Source organism: Solea solea, chromosome 20 (genome assembly GCF_958295425.1).
Source record: "Solea solea chromosome 20, fSolSol10.1, whole genome shotgun sequence".
In the NCBI taxonomy this organism is placed as follows: Eukaryota; Metazoa; Chordata; class Actinopteri; order Pleuronectiformes; family Soleidae; genus Solea; species Solea solea.
The window spans coordinates 2002884-2028718 of NC_081153.1; the positions used below are offsets into that span (position 1 = coordinate 2002884).

Below are 25835 nucleotides of genomic sequence, written 5' to 3' on the forward strand. Positions count from 1 at the left end.
AATCATAATGAGACATTTTGAAGGAGCTGAAGGATTAAATAACATTATCATTTGCTTACGTTTTGTTGACATTTCTTTAACAGTGACAGTTGTTGTTGTTGTTCCTAGAAAGACGTGAAGAAACCTGAGAGTCTGGTTCTGAACACGGTCGACTGGAATGTGTTTGTAGTAAGAATCTAAAATAAGACACACACACACACACACACACACACCAGTGGTCTTGTATTTGTTACCTCTTTAGGACCTCTTCTGTCATAAACACTAACCTTGTCAAAACCTGGTCCAACCTTGGTTATAGTTTAGGACTAAGATTTGAATTCACTGAGGGGAAACTTGGGTCTTTTTAAAATAATGTTTGTGTTCTAAAACCGTCTGTGTTGTTGTTTTAGTCGTTAGCCCTGAAGTGACTCAACATGTTAATTCTGTAATTTGTCACTAAATACTCTTGTTAGCATGTCAGGGTCAGACATGAGCTGGTTAAGGTTAAGGATTTGTTTAGATGGTCTAAATGATTCAGGGTCCTAAGAAGAATAGCTGCATTAACCTGTGTGTGTGTGCGATTGTACATAAGTCTTTGCGAGGACCTCACGTTCTGTCAAACCTTAAAAGTACAGTTTATGTTTTTAAGGTTAGAATTTGGATTAAAGTTAAGGGTTAGGCATTTAGTCGATGATGAGTTGAGTTAAGTTAAGGGGCTAATGAATGAGTGTCCTCACTAATAAACCTCTACATGAATGTGTGTGTGTGTGTGTGAATGGTTGAGCAGCCATAATGGAAACAGTTTAGCTCTAATGGTTTTCTCCGTTCCTTCAGACACAATTTAATGATACTCTGGCATCATCTAGTGGCAGGTTAGTGGTATTGCAGCAAAAACGAACTCCACTAAAGCTGCTTTCATTAGCGCAAACATTTAACTATTTTAAAGTCACATTTTGTTTTTACTGTGCTTTCCTTCTTTATTCCACACAATGTTTAGATGTAAATCTCAAATGTAAAAAAAAAACCTACCAATTTCTCTTTTTTTCCCTCCAAGATAGTGGAATTTTACTGAAAATAATATGATGTGGTACTAATTATTATTTGTCAAATGTCCAACATTCAATTGAACATTGTACAGTGAGTAATGGTTATCCTTTTTAAAAAAAGTCATCAATTAATCTGTACATTATATAATTATACAAATAATAAACAAACTTTGGCCAAAATGACACATACACAAAGAACAATGTTCACAAAAACAATTACCAACAATGTTCACAAAAATTACCTACCAACTAGATTGCTTTTTTTCAGTTTTTCACTGAAAAATTTCTATAATTTCCATTGTGTCAATGTCCAAAAATCAGCTTCCAAACAAACATTTCAGACTTTTTTTTTTATTTGATTTGAGTTTTTTGTTTTTTTTCCCAACAACTCACTTTTAGGCAAAGGAATAGTAGTAATTTAGTAATAATATTACATGTTCTTTAGTTTTACAGGAAAATATAAAAGGAAAACAGAAACACGTCGGACATGGACCTAAGGAAGTAATGAACTATGCGTGTAAACGCTTCTGTTACAAAAAGATCGGGGGCGTAACCGCGGCAACCGAGGGAGCAGGTTAAAAGGTTTGAGAAAAACGAAACAAAACACATCGATACATATATTCATCCCGCTTGTTTTACAAAGATAAACCCCGACGCGTTCCCTCCCGCCCGTACAATAACAACAGTGATTAAAATAAACCATACTTGGAGTAAAAAACAGCAAATAATCCATATATAATAAAATATAATACGAATTGTACAGTACACTCTGCGTATTTCTGTTTCAAATCCTGAACGTCAAAGAGCTTGTTTCGGTTGCACGTTTTTCAAAAAAAACGACTAAAAGTAGTGTACGTTAAAAACAAGGTCAACAACACTTTCACTGTAACACCGTTTTTTTTTTTCTCCTCTTACGTCATCCAGATCAGGATTTCTATTCCGTAGTTTTTTTGTGTTTGTTTTTCATATCTCGAGGGGCGGGGCTATGTCTGCGTCATCTCTGCATAAAAAGAGAGCGACTGTCCACTGGGAGGAGACAAAGAAGACGTACAGAACCAGAGACAAGGACAACACCGCTTTTAAAACTGCCAGTAACGTGAGAACGGTCGTGTAAAAATAAACGGGTACTAAAAAGGTACCTCACTTCTTACAGTCGGCATCCGATTCCGCGCCTGTGCGGAAGCAACGCTAATTTGAATAAAATAATAATAATAATTAAAAAAAAAAGTGTCGGAAGGTGAGTGGATGAACGCATTTTTTCTAAAACAAAAAATTGTCACGTGGTTTGTGTGTGGAGGTTCTCTGACAAGAACAACCAGAGCGGTTCTGATTCTTGGCCTTTTGAAGTCCACATTAGTTTCTGAACCGGCTCCGTCTGTGAGAGGATGCGGAGATTTCATGGCAGTTACACTAAAACCCTCCCCACAATCTCTTTGTGTTAAAAACTTTGCTAAAACTCGCTGCTTGTTCTGCTTCTTGTATTATTTCAGAAAAATAAACATCAAAACAATCTATTCTAGAAAAAACTGTCCCGTTTTTTTCGTGTTCTCCTCACTGACTGTACTCCGTCAGAACAGTTGATCTCTCCGGCTGGACCAGAACCGGGACCGCAAGCCGCAGCGGTGACGGCTCTTTGTCAGACTGGCTGTGTGACGACGGCGACTTGATCGTCATCATTTCCCAGCTCCCGCTGCTGGAGCCGCGGCAGGAGAACATGTGGCGGACCAGGAGCCCGGAGTTCCAGAAGCGGTGTCGGCACCTGTGGCACTGGAATGCGGCTTGTTTTAGGTGCTGGCCCCGGTGTTTCAGGGCCTTGTGCAGCGAGCTTGTGCGTCTCCCACAAACCTGGCACCGCAGTCGGGCGTGGCGGCCTGACTTCCTGGGCGGGTGCCTGATGGCATGGTGGACCAGCAGAGAGCCCTGTTTGGCGTACATGGTGCTGGGGCAGATGGGGCAGGGGAAGCGCTTGATTTGGGTGTCCAGCGAGGTGAGCCCAGATACTTTGACGGCCCCGCCGCTCCACGACCTCACCCGCATCATGCCGCCCTTCATCCTCAGCTGAGCCAGGAGCTTCTTCTTCTTGATCTGTGCTTGCAGCCGTCCCCTCTTTCTCTTCAAGACGCTCAGTTTCTTGCGCGTGTCTTTGCTCAGCGGGAAGCCCACCAGCTTCCCGTCCCTCATGATGCTGTGGATCACCACGCGCCTTTTTTTCTTTCGGTGCTTTCTTGTCAGTCCGTGCCGCTTTTGGTAGTTTTTTGAGCGGTAGTGAAAAGGGTGCTGCAGCTGTTGCTCTTGTTGTTGTTGCTGCTGCTGCTGTTGATGCTGCTGCTGCTGTTGTTGTTGCTGCTGCTGCTGCTGCTGCTGCTGCAGTGGTGGTGGTGGTGGTGGTGGTTGACCACCAGGGGCACCCTGCTGCATATGAGACGACCCAGTGTAGCTGGAACCTGACCCTGCATCGTAGAAGAGCGGTGAGAATCCAGCAGGTTGGGACTGGTTGACGCGCTGGCCGCTGCGGTTAATGCCGTGCTGGGAGAGCTTGTGCCGCACTAAACTGTTGGAGTAGGCGAAGGCTTTGCCACAGACGTCACAGCGAAAGGACTTCTCTCGTCCTATTATGCCGCCGTGGACGGTCTGCTGATGTGCCGTCATGTGGAAGTAGTGGCGGAATGACTTCCAGCACACCGTACAGGTGTACAGCCTCTGCGAGGGGGTGCCGGATGTTGGCGACTTTTCTCCTTGAGAGCAGGATGAGAAGTAGTCAGAGTTTCCCGAGTTGGCGATCTGACTGATGGCGGCGGCAGCAGCTCCTTTGACTCTCCTCCCCTGGCTGTCGATCTCCCCCTTTCTGTGTAATTTGCCGTGTCTCACCAGGCTCTGAGCGTATGCAAACATCTTCCCGCACAGGTTGCACTTGTAGTTCTTTTGTCCAGAGTGCACAGTCAGATGCTTGGTGAGGTGGAACGGCTCGCGGAACATTTTGCCACACACTTCGCAGGAGTGAGGTTTCTCCCCCGTGTGGACGCGATTGTGGCGCCGCAGCGTCTCCGCTCTCCTAAAACGTTTGCCGCAGATCTGACATCCGTACGGCCGCTCTGAACCGTCCCCTGGAGGGGCAGGACTCCTCCTCCTCCTGATGATGCTGCTTGGGTCCCTTTTCTCCCGAGGCTTCCTTGTCCTCCTGGGTTTGGTGTGTGGATGGCTGGGGTGGGTTAAAGGCATGGTGGAACCGTTGAGGGTGGATGTGGATGACGGTCCACCCAAGTTACCAAACCCCAACCCCCCCAGCAGGCCTCCGATGATGTCCCGCCTCTCTCCATCCCGGCCCTCAGTGTTTATATCGCAAGAAGCAGCGGCGGCGGCGGCGATGGCCGACATTGCACTGCTGGTGACTTCGTCCTCCGAATCATCCAGTAGTGAAGAGAGGGGGAGGTGTGGCTGCTGCTGTGGGTGGTGGTGCTGTTGTTGACTTTGAGGGTGAGGGTGAAGAGTTGGAGCTAAAGGGGCCTTTCGGAGAGTTTGGTTGGCCATCTCACTTGCTAGCGTACTCCCTGGGGAGTACAAAGAAGACTGCGATCGCCTGTAGATGTCGACACCGCTGTTGTAGGACGACTGGTTCTGGTAGCGACTTCTGGAATAATCACTCGAGTACTTGTCGTTGGTCATTGCAGCGCCATTGTTTGAAATGCCCACTCTGTCGCCACTGCTCCCCATTTTACTGCTGCTGCTCGGGTTGGAGGATCCACTTCCACTGGGGGAGGCCCGGTTTTTTGAACTCCGGGGAGGTTTGCCGCAGGCACCAGAAGCCGCATGGTTGAGAAGGGAGGTGCTCTCACGGAAACACCGCCCGCACGCCGGGCAGCGGAAAGGCTTGTCGTCGTGGATCTTTTCATGTCTCGTTAGCGACTCTCTGCGGTTGAAGGACTTCTGGCAGACGGTGCAGGTAAACGGACGGTTTTCTGAGTGGGTGACACTGTGCTGGATGAGATGACCCCTTTTTTTAAACCTTTTTCCACACTCGCCACAGCAGAATATCCTCTCAGGGCTTGGTGAGTTACAGTCCGACTTTCTGCTTTGGCTTTCTGGTGTCAGGCCGTGGCTGCGGAGATGCCGTCGAAGGCTGGAGAGGTGGGTGAAGGTTTTACCACACTCACCACAGTGGTAGAGGGGCTCAGGTTCGGGTTGGCTGGACGAACCGTTCCTGTGACTTTCACGGTTTTTGGACAACTGCTGGCTACCGTTGGCTACAAGCACAGAGGTGGAGTTTGAGGAAGGTGGGGCGGAGGAAGAGGAGGAGACTGTGGAGGAAGACCGCTGTGAGGACGAGGAGAGGAGGGAGGAGTGCTGCTGCTCACTTCCGATGCCACTTATACCAACACTCCCAGATCCTCCTCCCACAAGACCTGATGAGGAACTCTGACTGTGGCCACTCGAGCTGCTGCTGTGACAGTTGCTGACGCTGCTGCTGCTGCTGTGGCTGCTACTGTCCGATTTCCTCTGCGGCAGATAGCCTGCCATTGCTTTCTTTCTCCTGCTTCCTCCACCGGAAGTAGACGTGGAAGAGCCGTCAACGGACTTTGATGAATCTTCTTTGGAGAGGGACAGGTGGAGAGGGAGTGGGAGGGGGAGGCCGGCTTCTTGCTGCATTAACGAGGCTATCTGGTTTGAGGAAAGGACTGGAATACCTTGAAAATCAAAGCTGCTCAGTGGGGCGGGCTGGGGTGCCGGGTGGAGAGGGTGTGGGTGGTGAGCGTGGCTGTGTGGATGTGATAAGGCGTGAGACGCCAGCTGCTGCTGCTGCTGCTGAGGCTGTGGAGCCGAGTGGCTGTGGCTGTGGGAGGAGTGGAGGGCGGGGGGAGGGGCCAGGGCCGAGTTTGACTCAGTGGTCCCTTGGCTGAGGCCCAAGCCCAGGTGGTTGTGAGTGCCTTGCTGGACAAGGAACTGCTCCAGGCTGCTGTTGGTAGGAACTCCGGACAGGAAGTACTGGTTGGCAGCCAGCATACAGCTGAATTGCTGGTGGAGGCTGCGGGGATCGGACTGGCCGACTAAAGGGACTGCAGTGCTGCTGGGAGGGTTGGAGGCAGAGGTGGCAGGAGAGCCCGAGGAGGAGGGACCAGTGGAAGGCTGGGGGACAGAGAGACCTGGATGCAGTGGTGGAGGTGGAGGCGCAGGTGTAACCACGCCCCCGATGATCCCTGCACCTCCTCCACTGCTGCTCCCCCCAAAGTCAAAACGTCCCATTCCAGAGTGGAGCTGCTCCTGTGCTAGCGCAGCCTCAGCCGGGTGAAAAGGCCGCAGAAACTGTGGATACCCTGATGCGGAGCTCCCACTGCTGCTCATCTTACTCGACTTCCTGGAGCTGTGAGACGACGACGAGGACTGGCTCTGATGGGAGATGGATGGGGGCGGGGCACTCATTTTGGCAAATAACGACGAGGAGTCGGCGAAGGCATTGCTGCGGGAGCTCTGGAGGGACCCGAGTCCGAGGCCGGACAGGAGGCTTCCAGATGAGTCAGCAGAGGGCTGGTGGTGCTGCTGCTGCAGCTGCTGCTGATGCTGCAGCTGGACCTGCTGTTGGTGGCTCAGTTGTCGTTCTAATCCAAGGCCTTTGAACTGATGGGCTTGGTGACCACTCAGCATTTCTAAAATGTCCATGGGATACTTGCTGAACTGGAACATCTTGCAAAGCAGGTGTAGCAAAGTGTCTGGGGCAAAAACACGTAGGCTCAGTCCGTGAGTAGCTGGAAACAGCAGTGAGCTCCTTTGGAACTGATAAAAGGTCCGTTTTTCAGAGGTATTCCTTGCTGAGGCTTCTACCCCAACTAACTTTTGATTTCCTCACATAAATACATCGGAAAGTCAAAGGTACTTCTTCTCTGTTAAGGAATCAAGCCCTCAAGTGCTTTTGTGGGAGGTTATATGTAAAAAAAGGGGGGCCATAAATAGACAATATACTAAATAATACTTAAAAAAATTAAACTGTAGTGTTTCTTTAAAGTGTTCCATAAGTGTACAGTGATTTCCAGGTCAACAGTTCCATGAAGGGTGTTTACATTAATCCATCACTTCACTGCCCGTCCTTCCTTCCTTTTTATGGAGCTCCTCTGCAAATGAGACAGAAACAAAATAGAAATAAATAAAAGTCTGTGAGTGATTCAGTGAATATGATCGTGAGCAGATCAACGAAACAACAATTACTCAATTACTAAACTAATCATCAGCTATTTTGATAATTGATTAATTGGTTTACGTGATTTTTAGTTTACTGATTTTTCCACTTCTTAGAGTGAAAATGTTCTGGTTTCTTTGCTCCATAAAATAAAGAATTTTGGTTTGTGGACAAAACAAAACATTTGCGAACATCATCATTTCCAGGTTTGAACCATTTTTCAGCATTTTCTGACATTTTATGGACCAAACGATTACAGTATTTACACATTTCTGTTCTCAGAAACAGAAACAAATGCTGCTTGGTGTCTAAAATTTTATGATTTCATCCAAACGTTTATTTGACATTGACAACGTACAGGTGTTACATAAACACAAGTGTTTAAGTGTAGAAATTAAATTTTAACCATTTATAAAGACTCAAAAACAAAAGAAAAAAATATTAGCATTATATATAGCAGCTACCAGCGGCTCTGATTTCTAAAGATCAGTATCAGTGTCGGTACTAGTGATGTAATTTTACCATAGGGCTAATAATTTTGGGAAAAATCTTATTGAAATTTTTTTTCAAGGATGAAAACTTACAGATATTAACTGCTATCAACACATATATATATATATATAATATATTTATAATATAATGCTGCAGTCACATCAAATCAAAATATTTCATTGTGCCCCACCATTCAGAATCATTTGTGTGCTATTCTTATGTGTAATCAAATCTACCAAACAGACTGACTTCCTCGCTAATTGTATGCCACGATTTTTCTTCCTTTTAAAACACTGATTTGATTAAACTTTTTCCTCCATTGTGAACTAACCGAGTCTGGCTGGACACATCTCAGCACTGATTGGTTTTCACATCATTGTATGAGGTGACATTTTCAATCAACGTCGAAATTACATTACATTACATTACATTACATTACATGTCATTTAGCAGACGCTTTTATCCAAAGCGACTTACAATAAGTGCATTTAAACACTGCACTTTGTTTAGCACGAATTCTGTTTATAATTCGTGCTAATGAAGCTCAAATACTTGTGTCTGAGCATTGACTTTGTGTAAAAAACTGTACATGCATTGGTGCGAGCACAGCGGAGTATTTCACTAGTTAATGATATATAATAAATGTGATGATTATCAAAACAACAGCCTTTAAAATCTTGTCTCATGTCATCATATATAGATATAATATCCATATATTTCCCAGACCTAGTTTTATTTGTTGAGAGTATTTTACCTGCTGAGCTTCAAATCTGGAGCTCATCTGCTGAACGTCGTCTGCTGTTGCTGCTTCTTCTTCTTCTTCTTCTGATGTCATGTATTGGGTCCAAGCGGAGAGTCCGTTCACTTCCTCCTCCGAAAACTGGACAACTCCAGGCCAACCGTCTGAAAGACCAGAGTCTGTTAGCATCCATCAGTCAACTGTCATATTTCTAAATGTTATCAATAATTATGTCAGTCCAACTAAAACTGGACTTTTAAAACACATGTATGTATGTAACTGAATGAAACTCTCAAATTTGGACAAACACGATTATAATAACGCAATTAAAATTCCATTTGACTTGAGAAATCCAACATCACAGTCAAATTACAAACATAGCTCGACACGAATGTGTATGGAAGTGTATTGTGTTCCATATAAAGTGATAAAAACATGAATTAAACACATGTGATCGTCACGTATGATGTTATTACATATGCCAATCAGCGGTCCTGCAATGGACTGGCCAACTGTCCAGGGTGTGACCCGCCTATCACCCTATGTCAGCTGAGATTGGCACAGCACCCCCCGTGAGGATAAAGCAGTAGATGATGGCTGGATGGATAGTAATCTTTAAAACTGAGATTGACTGACAACCCTAATTTAATCCATTATTTTTTTCTTTGCTCCGTATAAAAACAGACTTAATTTTGGTTTTGGTAAAATAATTATTTTGGAAAACACTGATCAACATTTTCTGGACTAATAGACTAACTGATTAATCAGTCAGCGCATGAATCACAATTATTTTATTCGATAAATCGCAGAAAATCTACATTTTTACCCGTTTTGAGGTGACTAGTATATACATTTTTGTAAACTTTCATATTCACTTTCAACACGTAACTAGTTTATTTTTGTATAAAAATAGTAGCTTTGCATCATTGTATACTTAATTCATCATAAATAAGCTTAAACTTATTACATAATCAGAACACACTTTATAAATGATTTCCTTCATGTTATTGACTTTAAATCTTTGCACCTGATTTTATGCAAAGTAGTTTTTAATTGATGTGATTATGTAATAAAAATCACTTTATTATTATTTGTAATGTGTGTGAAAGCATGTTATTAAACCAAACTGTGTTGCATTGATCTTTCTAATATAACCTGTAAATATATAATTACATTTGAGCACGTACATGTTCTTCTGCCACAACATCACAGATTGTGTGACTGCGTGTAATGTTGTGTCTGTTCGGTGTTAAAACTGCTTTAAGTGACAATAAAACATTTTATTTAAAGACATAAAGACATAAAGTTTAGTTAAAACTGAACCAAAACGCAGGAAACTGCGGAATAATGAGGTTTAAATCATGTATTCCATTAGATTAGCAGGGCACTAGCAGCGTTAGCTTGGCAGCTAGCACGTTAGCTCGGTTGCTAGCATGTGAGCTAATACACTCCCACTGGTGGAAACTGATTTTGATCGCTGCTTGTTTGTTTGTTTAGTTTAGTTTTTGTTTACCTGTAAACAAGCGCCGACCTGGTGCAAACAAACAGGCAGAGGAGACGGGTGGGTGAAGGCCGTGTGGAAGCGCCGAGGACGGGGAGCTCCGTGAGAGCGGGGACCCTACTGTAGGCTGCCTGTCCGCGGGGCCTTTCTCCTCTACATCCATGGAGTACGAGCACGGAGCGGGGCCTGGTTCTCCATCAGCCCAGGAGGAGGAGGATGAGGAGGGGGAGGAGGAGGAGGAGGAGGAGGAGGAAGACTGCTGCTGCCGCCGCCGCCGCTGCTGCTTTTCACTCACAAACAAAAAAAGAGTTCCCGCTGCTCCGGCCTGATGTCACCGCACTGTCGTCCGCCTCTCCCCCGCAGCTCTCCGGCCTCTCGCCTCCTCTTTGTTTTGATTCCGTCGTGTTTTTTCCCTCTTTTTCGCTGCTTTCCGGCCCGTGTCGGGTTCAGGTTTCTCCCCCCCTCCTCCGTGTAGTCGACGGCTCCTCCGGTGGGGCTGCCGCCGCTGCTTCTGCTATTAGCCTTAAAATGGTCGTTTCCTGTCTGGAGAATGGTTCCGGGTGACGCCGGCCACAGGTCGGTGCTGTGTCCGGCCGAGAGAGCACCGAGCACGGCTCCACTAACATCCACCTCTGCCCCCTTCACCTGAGTAATGTGGAGCTAAATAAATAAAGTGTGTGTGTGTGTGTGTTCAGGTATTGCTCATGTTGTGGGGACCTAAATCTGATCACACATTCACATTATGGGGACTTGTCTTCCTTGTGGGGACACAAATCAAGTCCCTATCATGGAGGACACACATCAAGTCCTCATAAGATAAATTATTACACTTAGGATGAGGTCAGTATTAGTTCTGGTTAAGGTTAGAGTTAGTCTCCAGGAAATTGATAAAAAGTCAATATAAGGTCCGCTGTAGTCATGGAAACCAGACTCAGTCTTACCTGTTTATGATCTTTTCTGGCATAAACACAGACTGTATCAGGACAACAGGTCCTCATGGAGACTAAAGACAAGGGGTGGGAATCGCCAGAGACACCGCGATACAATGTTATCACAATATTTAAGTTGTCACGATAAGATATTATCACAATATTAAAGGCACGATACAATAATATCACTGTCAATACGATATCATGATATTCAATCTGTGCCAATCTCAGATGACCTGATGATTAGACCCATTAAAACGTTCTACTTCTAGTTCAGGTGTTCAGGATTAATACACAACGTCCTCACAACTGTAGAGAAACAAGTGTGTGTGTATGAGACACTGTATTTCATACACACACGCCCCTGACCAGCGTGTATGTGTGTCTTTTCACACCAAGTGTGTGAAATGTTAATTAGTCAATTAAAGATATCACTATGTCAAATGGGCGTGTGTGTGTGTGTGTGTGTGTGTGTGTGTGTGTGTGTGTGTGTGTGAGAGAGTGTGATCCTGTTGCTGTTCTGCCTGGTGGCGAATTTGCCTACAATTAGTTAATGTACATGTGTGTGTGTGTGTGTGTGTGTGTGTGTGTGTGTGTGTGTGTGTGTGAGAGAGAGTGTGATCCTGTTGCTGTTCTGCCTGGTGGCGAATTTGCCTACAATTAGTTAATGTACGTGTGTGTGTGTGTGTGTGTGTGTGTTTGTGTGTGTTGTACTCACTGACGAAATTCACAAGGAAACACATTTATGTTTTTTATAATAAATGATCCTTGAGCACATAATTACACATCATTATTCACACACACACACACGCTGCCAGAGGTTGTTTTTATTTTATCAACAAACATGAAACCATGTCAGTTAAAAACGTACCATTTTATAAAAAGCAGAGGTCTCAAACCTGAGGCCCGCGGTCCACGAATGGTCCCTCCCAAGGAGATTGTGAAAATGTGTTCTTGACTATAATTCCTGATAATTCCTTTCTTATTGTATTGCAAGTTTTTGTGCTCAAATAATAAATGAAAGAAAAATGTCACACTCTTACACTGTAGTAAATATGCCATGCCTGTGTGTGGCGCTGCAGCCAGAGGAGCAGACTTTGGGAATTATTCAATACACTTATTATTACAATACACTTTAATTTCAGATAAAACCTGCTTTTTCTTTATATGGATATTTACGTGTTTTAAAAACACTGACACTAACTTTAAATATGGTCAAATTCTGTTATAACACAAATAATTAGGCTTGAGGGTTATTATAAGTGACTTTTAATATATAAATATGTTGATTCCATATATTTAATGTATTTTAATGATTTATTAAACATAAAAAACATACTTGTATCTCGACTCAAAGACCATATCTTGACATAAAATCATCACAAAACATAGATAAGAAGTATATCATTCAAAATGTTTGTATTTTAATATTTCTTCTGTCAGGATTCATCACACAGACACGGTTCAGTTTTTTCAAATTTAATATTACCAATTGAACAGTATGATCTCTATAAACTCAAGAATTGATCACCAATAACAAAAGGGGCTGCACGTCTGCGAGACCTTTGTTTGGATTATTCTTGGAAATAGACGATAGAAGGAAGGGGGGATGTTACAAATCAACGTATCTTACAAGTTGAGGTATGCAGAGTAGCTTTGAGAATACAAATGCCCCCCCCGCCCCGCCCACCAACCCCCCCCCCCAGTGGCTCACACACACGCAATTAACTGAACACAGATTATACAACAGTGTGTATCAGACCATTGAAAATATGAGGAGAAATGAGACGTTACAAATACAACTCAAAGTTCACGTGTCATTTACAATCCCCCTCCTGTTTTTATTCTTAAAATCTAATTTCTTAAAGGTTAAGGAGATTTCAATGTTAAAAACCCACAGAGTCTTTTCAGTCACAATCCATCCTCCTTCTCCTCCTCCTCCTCCTCCTCCTCCATACGACTGTTTATGTGACAATAACAACAACAACAACACATGTTTTTATGGCAGCAGATTCATTAAAACAATCCTGGCAAAATGTTGCTCTGAAAAGGACAAATGTTAAGGTCAATTTTAAATTCAGTGAGGGAAAAATTGAGCCACTTAACAAAAAACTCCACTTCTAAAATCTACGTCACTTTACATCTATGATTATGGAGAAGACATTAATGAGATGAAGAGAGGAGTAAGAGTTTTGTGATTCCAGAAGATGGCAGTAATGCAACAGTGTGGACGAAAGCTGCCGTTAAACCCCACAGAAGAAGTCTACGATATCACATGTTCACGTCTTTATCTCACTGTTACACAGACTTTTCCAACAGGAAACTGAAGTTTGTAAACCACTCACTCTCCCACACCAAAGCCCATAGAGAAAATCAGTGATTTTAACATCACACACACAGGAGCTGCTGGTCTACTGCTGCCTCGTGTGGTCACTTTGTGTCACTGACGTCAATCCAAAGGATTTCAAATGCCAAAGTAACAGAACTTGTGAATTTAGTGATGGAGGCAGCAGTGGATCAACAACTCCTGTGTGTGTGATGTTAAAATCACTGATTTTCTCTATGGAGTTTGGTGTGGGAGAGTGAGTGTTTTACAAACTTCAGCCAACCTTTGGCTGGAAAAAAGCTGTGTAATTATGAAATAAAGTGGAAAATAAATTCTTAAGATATCACAAACTTAAGTTGAGTGTAGATTTTTTTTAGCTGAGCCTTTTATTAAGTGGCTAAAATCATTGACAGCCATGTTTTCAGTCTCAGGCTAGTTCCTGATGACTTAAGAAAATCCCAAACTCCCAGACTTCATACCTTACATTGAGTCACATTTTAAAGTTCTGCTCATAAAAGACAGATTTGTTTTTTTTGTAGGTCAAACTTTCACGTCTCTTCAAACACAGAAAGGTAAAAGAACTCGTGAAAAGTCCTCGGTGCTTTGGTGAACATTGCTCGACGAAGAACGATGTGATTCATCAATGTTCCCGAAACAAACGAATGAAAGGAAGAAAAAGATAAACGACAGGCCTTTAAAAAAGTTTTCAATACACGTTGATATGAACACATCATGAGACTCCGGTCGTTAAAAACATCTCCGTGTGCGGAAGACGCAAAAACCCGAGCTCGCTCAAAAAATGAGGTTTAGCATTCCTACGAAGAAGAAGAAGAAGAAGAAGACACAGAGAGAGTTACGCACACGGGCACACAAACGAAAAACAGACACATGTTACATATAAACACACATATACGCTATGACATCATCAGTCAGCACTATGACATCATCAACACTGGCTTCTGACATCATGCGTTTTTTTTTTTCTTTTTCTCTTTGATTGCATCAGCTCCTTTTTGTTCTCCAGGTTTCAAACTTTTATCCTTTTTCTCTTTTGAAATTCCACAAAGCAAAGTTTGAGAAAAATAAATAAAAAACAAAAATCGTAAAACCGCTAACACGTACGAAAAAGACTTACAAATGGTGGCCGACGTGTCTTAAACCACATTATGGGTAAAATTCGACCTGAACCGTCAAAGTGCATTCACACCGTATAAATATGACCCGCGACACGTAATCCTGTAAAGACAAATAATCTGTGTTAGCGTGCTGGACTTTAAGCAGTGGTTTAAATATTCACTCACGCAAGTAAACACGAGTAACACAGGTGATGTGCAGTTTCCATACCACAATTACAAATCACGCTAGGCGACATGGATCGAATAAACTTGGGTACGACATCAAGTGAGAAGTACGTAGAATGTGCAATAAAGTAGAATCGTGGGCTATGACGCAAATTAGTGTAGAAAATAAAAACACAGTATTTTCGCAGGCTATTTTTGGTCGTAAGACTGCGATAATGGTTGTCTCTGAACTTGAGCTAAACTCTGAACAATCGTGGGCTATGAAGCAAATTAGGTAGGATTTTCGCAGGCTATTCTTGGTCGTAAAAGTGTGACAATGGTCGTCTCTGAACGTTTAAACATTACGACGTAGAACTACGACAAAATTATTACTTTCACGCTAGGTCATCTGTCTTCGTACAACGTATATCGGACACAACAAAGTGAGAAAAACCGCTTCTCATACGGTGTGAACGCACCACGACAGGGTCCAACTCACGGCCATGACATCAATATGGCCGCCGCTTCTCCGGCAATCACAAATGTACAAGTTCCCAGAAAAGTTTCCGTTGCTTTAAATTTCTTTGCATGTTTAGTTTTTTTCCTCTTCACGCACAAAAAGAAAAGAAAAGAGAAATCGGTGAATGTTAGCGTCGCCTCCCGACACGTGGAACAATGAGACAGAGCAGCAGACAGCGTTACAGAACACACACAAAGATAGTTCGGAATAGCCCTTAGTGCGGAGTGCCCAGTGTCCCCCCGGCCTTGAACCCGTTTGCCCACGTGCTCTCGTACGAGGTGAGCAGCTCATGTGGCGTCGCAGACACACGGGAAGGTTCTGCTTAACAGCGATGAGTCGCAAAACAAAAAGAAGAAGTCACCTGCGACTTTAGATCAGTTCAAAAACAGTGTTTGAGGGACGTTTGCTTTGTTGGTTGAACCTTTCATTTTTAAAACCTTTTTTTTTTCCTTACGTAATGGGGTCACAGCACATTGTTTCATGATATACACCCACTGTACAAAGGCTTAAAGTTAGCAAAAAAAAACAAATAAAGTGGATTTTAGTGGATTTTCAGGCCCCGGTCACACCAGAGGGTGGAACAACAAAATTCATCCACTCATCTCTGTAAATTATATAGATTTAGAAACAATTTTACCATTTTTACGGGACATCGTACACGTAAAGTGGAAGGTTTTTGATTCATTGCGAGGTTTTTATTGACATTGCGGAGGGAAAGATAATTTATCAGAATTTTAGAGGAACTGTCGATAACTGTTTTGCAACCGTTTTTCCCTTTTTCCTCATTCCTTGCTTAATATCAGAGGTGGAAAGAGTACTGAAATATTCTACTCAAGTATGTGATTTAAAACGTAGTGAGGTACAGTACTTAAGTAAAAGTAAAATTATAAAGTACACACAAAAAATACTACTCAATTACAGTAACGCGAGTAACTAATAATAATAATAGTAATGATAACAGTAGTAATTCATTACTTTTCCACCTGCTTAATATCAACATGCTAGCTAGCATTACCACAACCTAGCAAAGGTGTTCTCATGGCTTTACAAATTTCAAAAACCCAGAGTAACTTTTGTCCAAAAATCCTATTTGAAGGCAGCACATTTTCTTAGGATTGTTCATAAATTCACCTCATTAGTTAGCTAGTTTTGTAGAGGGGGGTAAAAAAGCTGACACGCTAAAAGCTAGCTTCTCAGCTTGGTCATTTTAAAAATGTCAACAAACGTTCACAAAATCAAGATGTTAAACACACGTTACTTGTACGATAAATGTTTGTGTCGCAACAGTTTTATTAAAAACATGAGGAGGTAAAAGAAAGAAAGTGGCGCAACATGATGCTAATTAGCCACGCTAGCTCCCAACATCTCGGTGTCACTAGTCTAATGCACGAGTCACACGAGTTCAACAATGTTCATTTGTGACGGTAAATGTACGACAATGCTGGTGCGACCGGGGGCCGTCATGGCAACAGTTTGTGTTGATGTCATTTGTCTTTTCACCCAAAGTAAAGGCATTTATTCATCATAGTTTGACCTGTCGTGAATCAAAAGTGATCAAGTGACAGAAATCTTTTTTGCAGTTTTCAACTTTTATGATTCTATGATAGTCCGATCACGATCACACGACGCTTCAGCCTTTAAAAACCACAAAAACCGGCTGCGTTAAGGATAAATACGTGTATACACAAAGTCCTACAGGGCTCAGTTATGTTAATACTACAATTATCATCATCATCATCATCATCATCAGGTTAATTTCATTTTTTCTTTTTTAAAAAAAATGAGCAACTTGTTTGGTTTTAAATAGGTTTTTGTTTTTTTAAATACAAAGACGAGCAAACCTGTCTGTCTCTGCCTCGGCGCTCTGTCCGTCATCCACAGTGGACTCAAAGACAGACAGACTTCTGTCTGTCCGGAGGACTCAAGACGACAGTGCAATAAAACCCAAGGATGAGTCAGCAAATTATAACGCGCCGGGTTATCCTTCAATAAAAGTCAGCGGCGGAAACCCGGGAAAATTCACTCACACCGTCATTTGAATTTTTTGCTCGTTTAAAAGTGGACATTTCTGTCTTCCCTTTTTCAGAGAATGGCTGAATATTCTCTCTTTTTTCTTCAAAACACGACAAAGAAGCGACACGGAGGAAGATCAACTCACGGTGAGATTCATGTCGTCATCCGCCGCTTTGTGTGTTATGAATGGGAGAGTGGGGGGAGGAGGGGGGAGAATGTCTCAGTGCTTCCCTCACCTTCTTTACAACTTCACATCTGTTTTGTCTTCGTCTCTCCTCACACCGTCACCTCGTTCTTACTCCCAGTCCACAGTCCTCCTCCTCCTCCCCCTCCTCCTCCTCCTCCTCCTCCTGGGATGAAGTGCAGCTGTTCGATGGTGTTCTGCCTCTTGGTGGCGAAAGCCATGCGCCGCGCGTTGGGGTGGCCTCCCATCACCACGCTGGCTCCGCCTCCACCTCCACCTCCGTCCCATCCGCCGCGCATGCCCATGCCGGACATGGCGGCGGACGTGCAGTCGTGGTCGTGGTCGTGGCCCGGCGTCGGGTGGGAGTTCATCTTGATCATGTGATGTCGGTCCATGGACGGCGTGACGCAGATGTTCTGCTGAGACTGCGCCTTCTGGTGGTGGCTCAGACGGCCCATGACCGGCACCATCCCGCTCCCTCCTCGGTCGCCGCCTCGGTCGCCTCCTCGGTTGCCTCCTCGATCGCCTCCTCTGTCGCCTCCTCGGTCACCTCCTCGGTCGCCTCCTCGGTCCATCATCAGCCCCATCGCCATCAGCCGATCCTCCAGGTGGTCCGGTGAGACCAGGAGCCGCTCATGTGACCTGAAACATGAGACTCGTTTCGTTACAGTTTCCCATTACAATATAGCACCTCCTCAACGTGGGCGGAGTCATCATAGCACGGTTGCATGAAACTAGCGTGACGTGGTTGTGTCCAAACTTACAACTGTCTCTCACGTCTCTACCTTACCTCCCCTTCCTCTCCTCTGTCCCCCATTTTTCCTTTCACCACAACCTGTCTGGGCAGATGGCTGCACATCTTTGAGTCTGTTTTTGTCAGTGATTTCTTCTTCTGTTTTTGTTTGCTCATGAGGTTTCTCTTCTCTATAATAATGTAGAGCAATAGGGGCCTCAAACTCAAGATGACCTGGGGGCCAGTGAACTTCTAGTCTGGTCAGGAGGGGCGGGGCCAAATGAACAAAGTCAAACAATTTGGGGAAAAATGAACAGTTTAGTGATTAGAAATGAAAATGATATCTTGATAATCCATCATAATGTTGCAAAATTACAATTGTACACCATTTCAAAGTAAAAGTGTTGTTTTGATATATATAGTTGACGACAAAAGAAAAAGCATATTGATGACGCTAAATGAATCTGTAAATAACAAAATATACATGATTAAAAGACTAGACAAGCTTATATATAATTAAATGTTGAATTAATCAAATCATTTCACAGGATATCAACTGGCGGACCGCATGTGGCCCGCAATCTGCGAGTTTGAGACCCCTGTTGTAAAGGTAGAACTCAGTCATTGAACATTTTTTGACAATTCTACAGCCATAAAATCTAATAAATCCAGGTCATAAGAGGGTTAGACATGAGTTGATAGACAGGTGTGGATTTCATGGACTGGACTTTGTCCTTTAACGTTTAACTCGTCTGCTTCACATTTTCAAAGAAGCCAGATGAGGTAAAAAGGACAGAGGAAGGATTGTGTGTCATAAATCATTAATGTCGTTTACCCTCACCTCAGCAGACTCTTTCAATTTTAATGAAACCGTTCTGCTCCTGACATTCATTTAATATTTCATCCTTGAATTCATCACTCTCTCTTCCCTTTTTCCCACCTGTGACCCCGGGTCAGCTCACCTGCGGAGCGTCTGGGAGGCGGGGCCCCTGCTGGTGCTCATCATGGCTTTGTAGTACTGGTGCTGCTGGTTCTTGGACAGGCGTGAGAGCGTGTTGCCCTCGCAGAGAGCCAGCAGCTGGTCCTGGGAGCGGACGCGGCGCGGCGGCCTGTCGAACGAGGAGCTGGCGTAGTGCGACTGCACGGGCAGCGGGTACGGGTTCGGGGTGGAGGCGGGGATGTGGAGGTGGGGCCGGGAGCCGTTGAGTGGCAGCGTGCCCCGGGATCCCAGCGTGTACTCGCCTCCCCACGGCAGGTGGTGCTGAGACGAGTGGAAGGAGGGCGGAGCGTTGTTGAAGCGGCGTTTGGAGTTGTAGTAGTTGGAATACTCGTCCAACTCTTTCTCTGGTTCACAAAAACACAAAAGAATGTTATTTTACAGAATTATCAACTGTTTTTCTACAGCATTTTAAAAAAGGTTCAAGTAAAAAACTGATTTTAATCATTTAACAAAAGCCTACGATTAAGTCTACGATATCACACGTTCACGTCTTTATCTCACGGTTACACAGACTTTTCCAACAGCAAACTGACGTTTGTAAACCACTCACTCTCACACACCAAAGTGCATAGAGAAAATCAGTGATGTTAGCTGCTGGTCCTCTGCTGCCTCGTGTGGTCACTTTGTGTCACTGAGGTCAATCAGAATTAAATATTCCAAAGCCAAAGTGACAAAATAAGACATTTGAACTTAGCGATGGAGGCAGCAGTGGGTCAACAACTCCTGTGTGTGTGTGTGTGTGTGTGTGTGTGTGTGTGTGTGTGTGTGTGAGTGTGTGTGTGTGTGTGATGTTAAAAACACTGATTTGCTCTGTGGGCTTTGGTGTGGGAGAGTGAGTGGTTTACACACGTCTGTCTGACAGTGAGATAAAGATGTGAACGTGTTATTAACAGATCGTACACTTAAACTGATATAGATTTAGTTAGCTTAGTCTTTTGTTAAGTGGCTAAAATCAGATTTTCCTGCTGGCAGCCATTTTGTTTTCACTGAGCATGTCGTGAAGTGTCTCAAGCTGCAAAACTGGTGAATTACATGCTAAAATGCTAATATGGTACATAAGTACATTATGCTGAATGACATAGGTATAGGTTATTGGTCATGGATGCTAATGTTAGCAGCTAACACCTTTCTCCTGACATTCAGACGATGAACAGTGAAATCAGTCTGTTTTCTTTTTTCTCTGCTGATTCACCTCTGATCCGTCCTCACGTTTGTCTCTGATCTGGAAGAACGGCGAGAAAAGTTGCGTACGATGTGTGAAGTCAGCAAGGACGTGAAGGAGATTTTAAAGACATTCAGCCTCAATAGACGTCAAGAATTATTTTAAAAAGATAACAAAAATGCTTTTAAATGGAAGCAAAAACATCATGAATGTTCAAATCAGCTAAAATATGTTGTAAATGTTGTAAAAATGATGATTTCATGAAAAGAACAGGACAACTATCATTGGAAATTGCTGACTCATGATAATAAACCATGAACAGTGTTGTTGGGACTCGCTGACTCAGCATCCCTGACAAACAATAACAATGAAAAAAGGAAACATCGTTGGCAATAATAAGAATAATAAGTGACTCAGCATAAATCACAAAGATCAGTTAGCGTCGCTGTTGTTAGAGTTTGTTTAAATGTGGGACTTTAATAATGAGAAGAAGAAGAAGATGATGAAGATGAAGGTGTGTGACATATTTCATTTTTAATCAAATGAAATAATAAAGAGATTCATGTGGTTCATGCTCTCACTTCATTACTGCCCACACACACACACACACACACACACACACGTTTGTCCATGTAGTAAAAAACATCCATCACTCAGCCCTGCAGAGGCCACGCCCCTCCCCCTGCAGAGGCCACACCCCTCCCCCTGCAGTCTACAGTCACAGCAGAGAGAGACTTTTTTCTTCTGTCATCCGCAGCAGTGAAACCAACCAACGCCCCTCCCCCTCTGTCCTTCTCTCCTTTCTCTCTTCTCTCCCTTCTTTCACTCCATCTCTCCCTTCTTTCCTCTACATCTCCATCGTTTCCTCTTTCTCTTGTTTACAGCTGAGTCACAAACACTTGATCTCCATGATGGATCATTTCCTTACATTTAAAGCACAGCTGTGCAGGTTTTGTTAGGATAGGTGTGTGTGTGTGTGGGGGGGGGGGGGCGTGTCTCTACTGCCCCCTACTGTATGTAATTATATTATTATTATTATTCTCATGAGTTCACTCTGATCCCATACACCTGTATCTACAGTGTTTTTATGAGTTTCCTCTGGTGTTCCACCAGAGGGAGCTCACGTACAGCTATTGGTACATGTACCACAGCTTGAGAACCATGGGGACAAGAGGACACTTGTCTACTCAACCCACTATTGACACCTACTGGTGTAATTAAATACTGTCCTCAAGTAACAAGTGAAGTCTGAAGTCTCTCAGACTGGAATTCATGTCTCTCTGTCTGTGTGTCCCAGTGTGTCCCAGTGTGTCTCAGTGTGTCTCAGAGTGTCTCAGAGTGTCTCAGTGTGTCTCAATGTGTCTCAGTGTGTCTCAGAGTGTCTCAGTGTGTGTCTCAGAGTGTCTTAGAGTGTCTCACCCAGCCTCTTCAGTGAACTGTAGTCTCAGTGTGTGTCTCAGAGTGTCTCTCAGAGTGTCTCAGAGTGTCTCAGTGTGCCTCTCAGAGTGTCTCAGTGTGTGTCTCAGTGTGTGTCTCAGAGTGTCTCTCAGTGTGTGTCTCAGAGTGTCTCACCCAGCCTCTTCAGTGAACTGTAGTCTCAGTGTGTGTCTCAGTGTGTGTCTCAGTGTGTCTCTCAGTGTGTGTCTCAGAGTGTCTCTCAGAGTGTCTCAGAGTGTCTCACCCAGCCTCTTCAGTGAACTGTAGTCTCAGTGTGTGTCTCAGTGTGTGTCTCAGAGTGTCTCAGTGTGTGTCTCAGAGTGTCTCTCAGTGTGTGTCTCAGAGTGTCTCTCAGAGTGTCTCAGAGTGTCTCACCCAGCCTCTTCAGTGAACTGTAGCGGTTGATCTCTGGCCTCATGGTGACCTCGTAGGACGGCGGCAGCTGAGCGAGGTTGTGGAAGGAGTGAGAGAAGGAGGCGTGGCTGCCACTGCTGTGTCTCATGCCGCCGCCTCCCATGATGCTGCCGCCGCCACCGGGACCTTTACCGCTTCCTGAGAGCAGGGAGGGGCCAGAGGAGAGCTGGGCGGAGTTATTCATACGAGCTCCACGCTCTGGAGAAAGAAAGAAGAGGGAGAGGGGGATGGAAGATTGGAGATGAAGGAGAGAACATTGAGAAAAACAATAACAAAAGAAATGTGAGAAAAAAACAAAGGGAAAAGAGGAGGATGAAGGTGACAAAGATAAAGAGAAAAGAGGAAAAAAGGAAGGAGAAGAGAGTTTGGAGTTGAAGATAAAGCAAAAATACACCAGAGAACAAACGGAGGATAAAAAACATGAAAGAGGAAGGTAAAGAGAGAAGTTTGAGGAAAGAAGAATGATGAAAAAATAAGAGAAACAGGGAAAAGAAAGAAAGAAAGTACATGGAGGAGAAGAGAAAGAGATGACAGAAGAAGAGAATCTGGTTAATGATCAGTAAACACAGGAAGTGTCTCTGAGCTCCATGGCAACCGTCTATAAATACAACTGTTCTGTTCATCTGAGGCTCCAACACACACACACACACACAAAGAGCAGAAGCAGCAGGTCGATCATTTCACATTAAAATGATTTGTCTTATGTAAGACGGGCAGTGAGGGGGCGGGGCTTGTACACTTGAACACCAGTGACATCATACAGTTACATTTACACGAGTACATTCATAAACAGACGTCACTCTGTTTGACCTCACGTGACCTCACATGTGCAGTTTCTGAACATTAACACAGACGCTGTATCAACGTTAAATATTCCCTGCATCATCGTTGAATTATTGCCGTATCATCGTTGAATTATTGCTGTATCATCGTTTAATTATTGCCGTATCATTGTTGAATTATTGCCGTATCATCGTTGAATTATTACCGTATCATCGTTGAATTATTACTGTATCATCGTTTAATTATTATCGTATCATCGTTGAATTATTGCTGTATTGCATTATTGCCGTATCATCGTTGAATTATTACTGTATCATCGTTTAATTATTATCGTATCATCGTTGAATTATTGCTGTATTGCATTATTGCCGCATCATCGTTGAATTATTGCCGTATCATCGTTGAATTATTGCTGTATCATCGTTTAATTATTGCCGTATCATTGTTGAATTATTGCCGTATCATCGTTGAATTATTACCGTATCATCGTTGAATTATTACTGTATCATCGTTTAATTATTATCGTATCATCGTTGAATTATTGCTGTATTGCATTATTGCCGTATCATCGTTGAATTATTACTGTATCATCGTTTAATTATTATCGTATCATCGTTGAATTATTGCTGTATTGCATTATTGGCGTATCATCGTTGAATTATTACTGTATCATCGTTTAATTATTATCGTATCATCGTTGAATTATTGCTGTATTGCATTATTGCCGTATCATCGTTGAATTATTGCCGTATCATCGTTGAATTATTGCCGTATCATCGCTGAATTATTACCGTATCATGGTTGAATTATTACCGTATCATCGTTGAATTATTGCCGTATCATCGCTGAATTATTACCGTATCATCGTTGAATTACTGCTGTATCATCGTTGAATTATTACCGTATCATGGTTGAATTATTGCCACGTCATCATTGAATTATTGCCGTATCATCGTTGAATTGTAGGTAAAGTCTGTGTAACAGTGAGATAAAGATGTTAAAGCATTTCTAATGAAAATGATTGCGACTATGATGCTAAACTGTGTTTAAATCAAATCTAACAGTGATCAGACAATGACGTGGTGACGTGACGGGGACAGAAACTCGATGATGTTGTGACGTCAGCCCTCGAGGACGAGAACGTGACAGTGAAAAGGTTCGTCACTGTGGGAAAATGGGGCCATTTTGTCCAGTGTGTCAGGACGGTCGTGGTTATGGGCCGTGATCTTGTTAAGATTACTGCTGGACATATGCTGCTCATTGACCAATGACAGTAATGGCCAATTATGGCCAATAATGTCTGTGCTAAGCGTCACCTGGGGAACACACACACACACACACACACACACACAGCAGTGCAGTGCTGTGGATGTTAAACACACACAGGGGTAACAAAGTAATGCCAGCTGTGAGATCACATAGTTTCTACAGTGTTAACTGACCACAGTAACGCTGACTTCCATGTGTTTTATTCTCTTTTAATAACAACGTGTCACAGTAACAGAATTAGGGCCGGTCATTTTCCAGGAGTGCAAGAGTGAATCGATTTGTTCTTGTAACACCTACATGTACGATGACGGCTGACAGAGGTTTCTGATGCCGTTGTCATGGAAAAAATGAGCTGCAGCGAGAGCGAGAGCAGAGTCTCTGACTCACTGAGCTCAAGTGTTCTGTTTCCTCTTCAGGAGCACGCTCACGTTATCTAACACAGGAAGACTGACGGTGAGACTGGACCACAAAAACCTCCAAATACCACAAAAAGGAATCTCAAAAGTCTTAATGTCATGTGTTCCAAAAATACAACAAAACGCAAAAAAGGTAAACCACTCACTCTCCCACACCAAAGTCCATAGAGAAAATGAGTGATTTCAGCTGGCGGGGACACAGGAGCTGCTGGTCTACTGCTGCCTCGTGTAGATTTTTATGGTTTAAGTGTTAAGTAGTAAAAAGACAAAGTCAGAGGCTCTTATTTTATAAGAATTAGTACAAAAATAAAAGACAACATAAAAAGGATTATTTATTTTAGAAAAAAAAAAAAACGTAATAGGACATGGATGGATTACTGGGCGGGCCTACCGGGGCCCGGGCCCGGGGGGGTTCAGTTGCTCAGGGGCCCTGGAGCCCGAACCTCTACGCTCCTATCTTGATATATTCGCTACTTGTTATTGAAAATACAAGTTATTTGGAGCTAGGCTAGTGTGTTAGCCCACTGAAGGTGCAGTTCAATTAATGAGTACAGGTTTTTGTCAGTAGAGGGCGCTATTTTTAAGATGGACCTCATTTTTTTAATGCATTTGCTGTTTAGTGCAGTTTCCAGAACAAATCAGGTCCAGTCAGGTGTAAAACTTCCTCATCTCGGTGCAGAACTGTGCAGATGAGTTAAACTGGTTCAGTCTGAGTTCTGATGTTTCTGTTACTGATGTGAAGGATGCGAGTAAAGTGCTGGCATTGCTTTTGTGTTTTCTTGGTGCAAAGCCTGAGAAAAACAGACAGACAGACGGACAGACAGACAGACAGAGCACAGACCTGGGTTCATGTGTGCTGGTGTCAGCTGTGAGCACAAACACAAACAACACCAACACCAACAGGAAGAGGAAGCAGCAGCACATTTGGCACCCGTGGGAGGTGGGAGGGGCAAACAGGCTTGCGTAAAGCAGAGGGCGGGGCCAGCTCAGACTCTTAAAATTGATGTGTCACATTCAACACGACTTCGACACAAAAATGTATTTAAATATAAATATGTTCACACTAGAGGTGGAGGAAAATATTGTGACTTAAATAACATGATAATATCATAATAATATTGTATTATGACTTCAATATCGGGATTATATTGTATCGTGACCTAAATATCGTGATAATAAAATCGTATTGTGACTTAAATATCGTGATAATATCATATCCTGACTTAAATATGTGATAATATCATATCATGACTTAAATATCATGATAATTATATCGCGTCGTGACTTAAATACCACGATAAATATCTTGATAATATCGTGCTGTGACTTATATATGACAATATCGTACCGTGACTTAAGTATTGTGATAATATAGTATCGCGACTTTAAAATCGTGACAATATCGTATCGCGATTTTAATATCATGATAATATCGCATTGTGACTT

At 43.3% G+C, this 25835-nt stretch overlaps 2 protein-coding genes across 2 annotated transcripts in view; both read right to left on the minus strand.

Annotated features, from left to right (window-relative positions):
- Nucleotides 1-1347: 1347 nt before the first annotated feature.
- znf865 (zinc finger protein 865) lies at nucleotides 1348-10577 on the minus strand. Its single transcript, XM_058618538.1, has 3 exons — nucleotides 9936-10577; nucleotides 8438-8586; nucleotides 1348-7126 (listed from the first exon to the last, which is right to left on the minus strand). The coding sequence occupies exon 3, from the start codon at nucleotides 6699-6701 to the stop codon at nucleotides 2577-2579; it is 4125 nt and encodes a 1374-aa protein (XP_058474521.1). The 5' UTR covers nucleotides 6702-7126; nucleotides 8438-8586; nucleotides 9936-10577; the 3' UTR covers nucleotides 1348-2576.
- Nucleotides 10578-12559: 1982 nt separating this feature from the next.
- The window catches only part of LOC131447835 (uncharacterized), a 28484-nt gene continuing 15208 nt past the window's right edge, over nucleotides 12560-25835 (minus strand). The window contains exons 5-7 of the mRNA XM_058619915.1: nucleotides 21883-22466; nucleotides 18871-19252; nucleotides 12560-17817 (exon numbers count right to left, since the gene is read on the minus strand). Of these exons, the coding sequence (XP_058475898.1) occupies nucleotides 17268-17817; nucleotides 18871-19252; nucleotides 21883-22466 (1516 nt within the window). The 3' untranslated portion in view covers nucleotides 12560-17267. The remainder of the gene's footprint in view (nucleotides 17818-18870; nucleotides 19253-21882; nucleotides 22467-25835) is intronic.

What these genes read in the sequence shown, in the direction of transcription:
- znf865 (XM_058618538.1), bottom strand. Translation starts at nt 6,701, where the DNA reads ATGTTCCAGTTCAGCAAGTATCCCATGGACATTTTAGAAATGCTGAGT.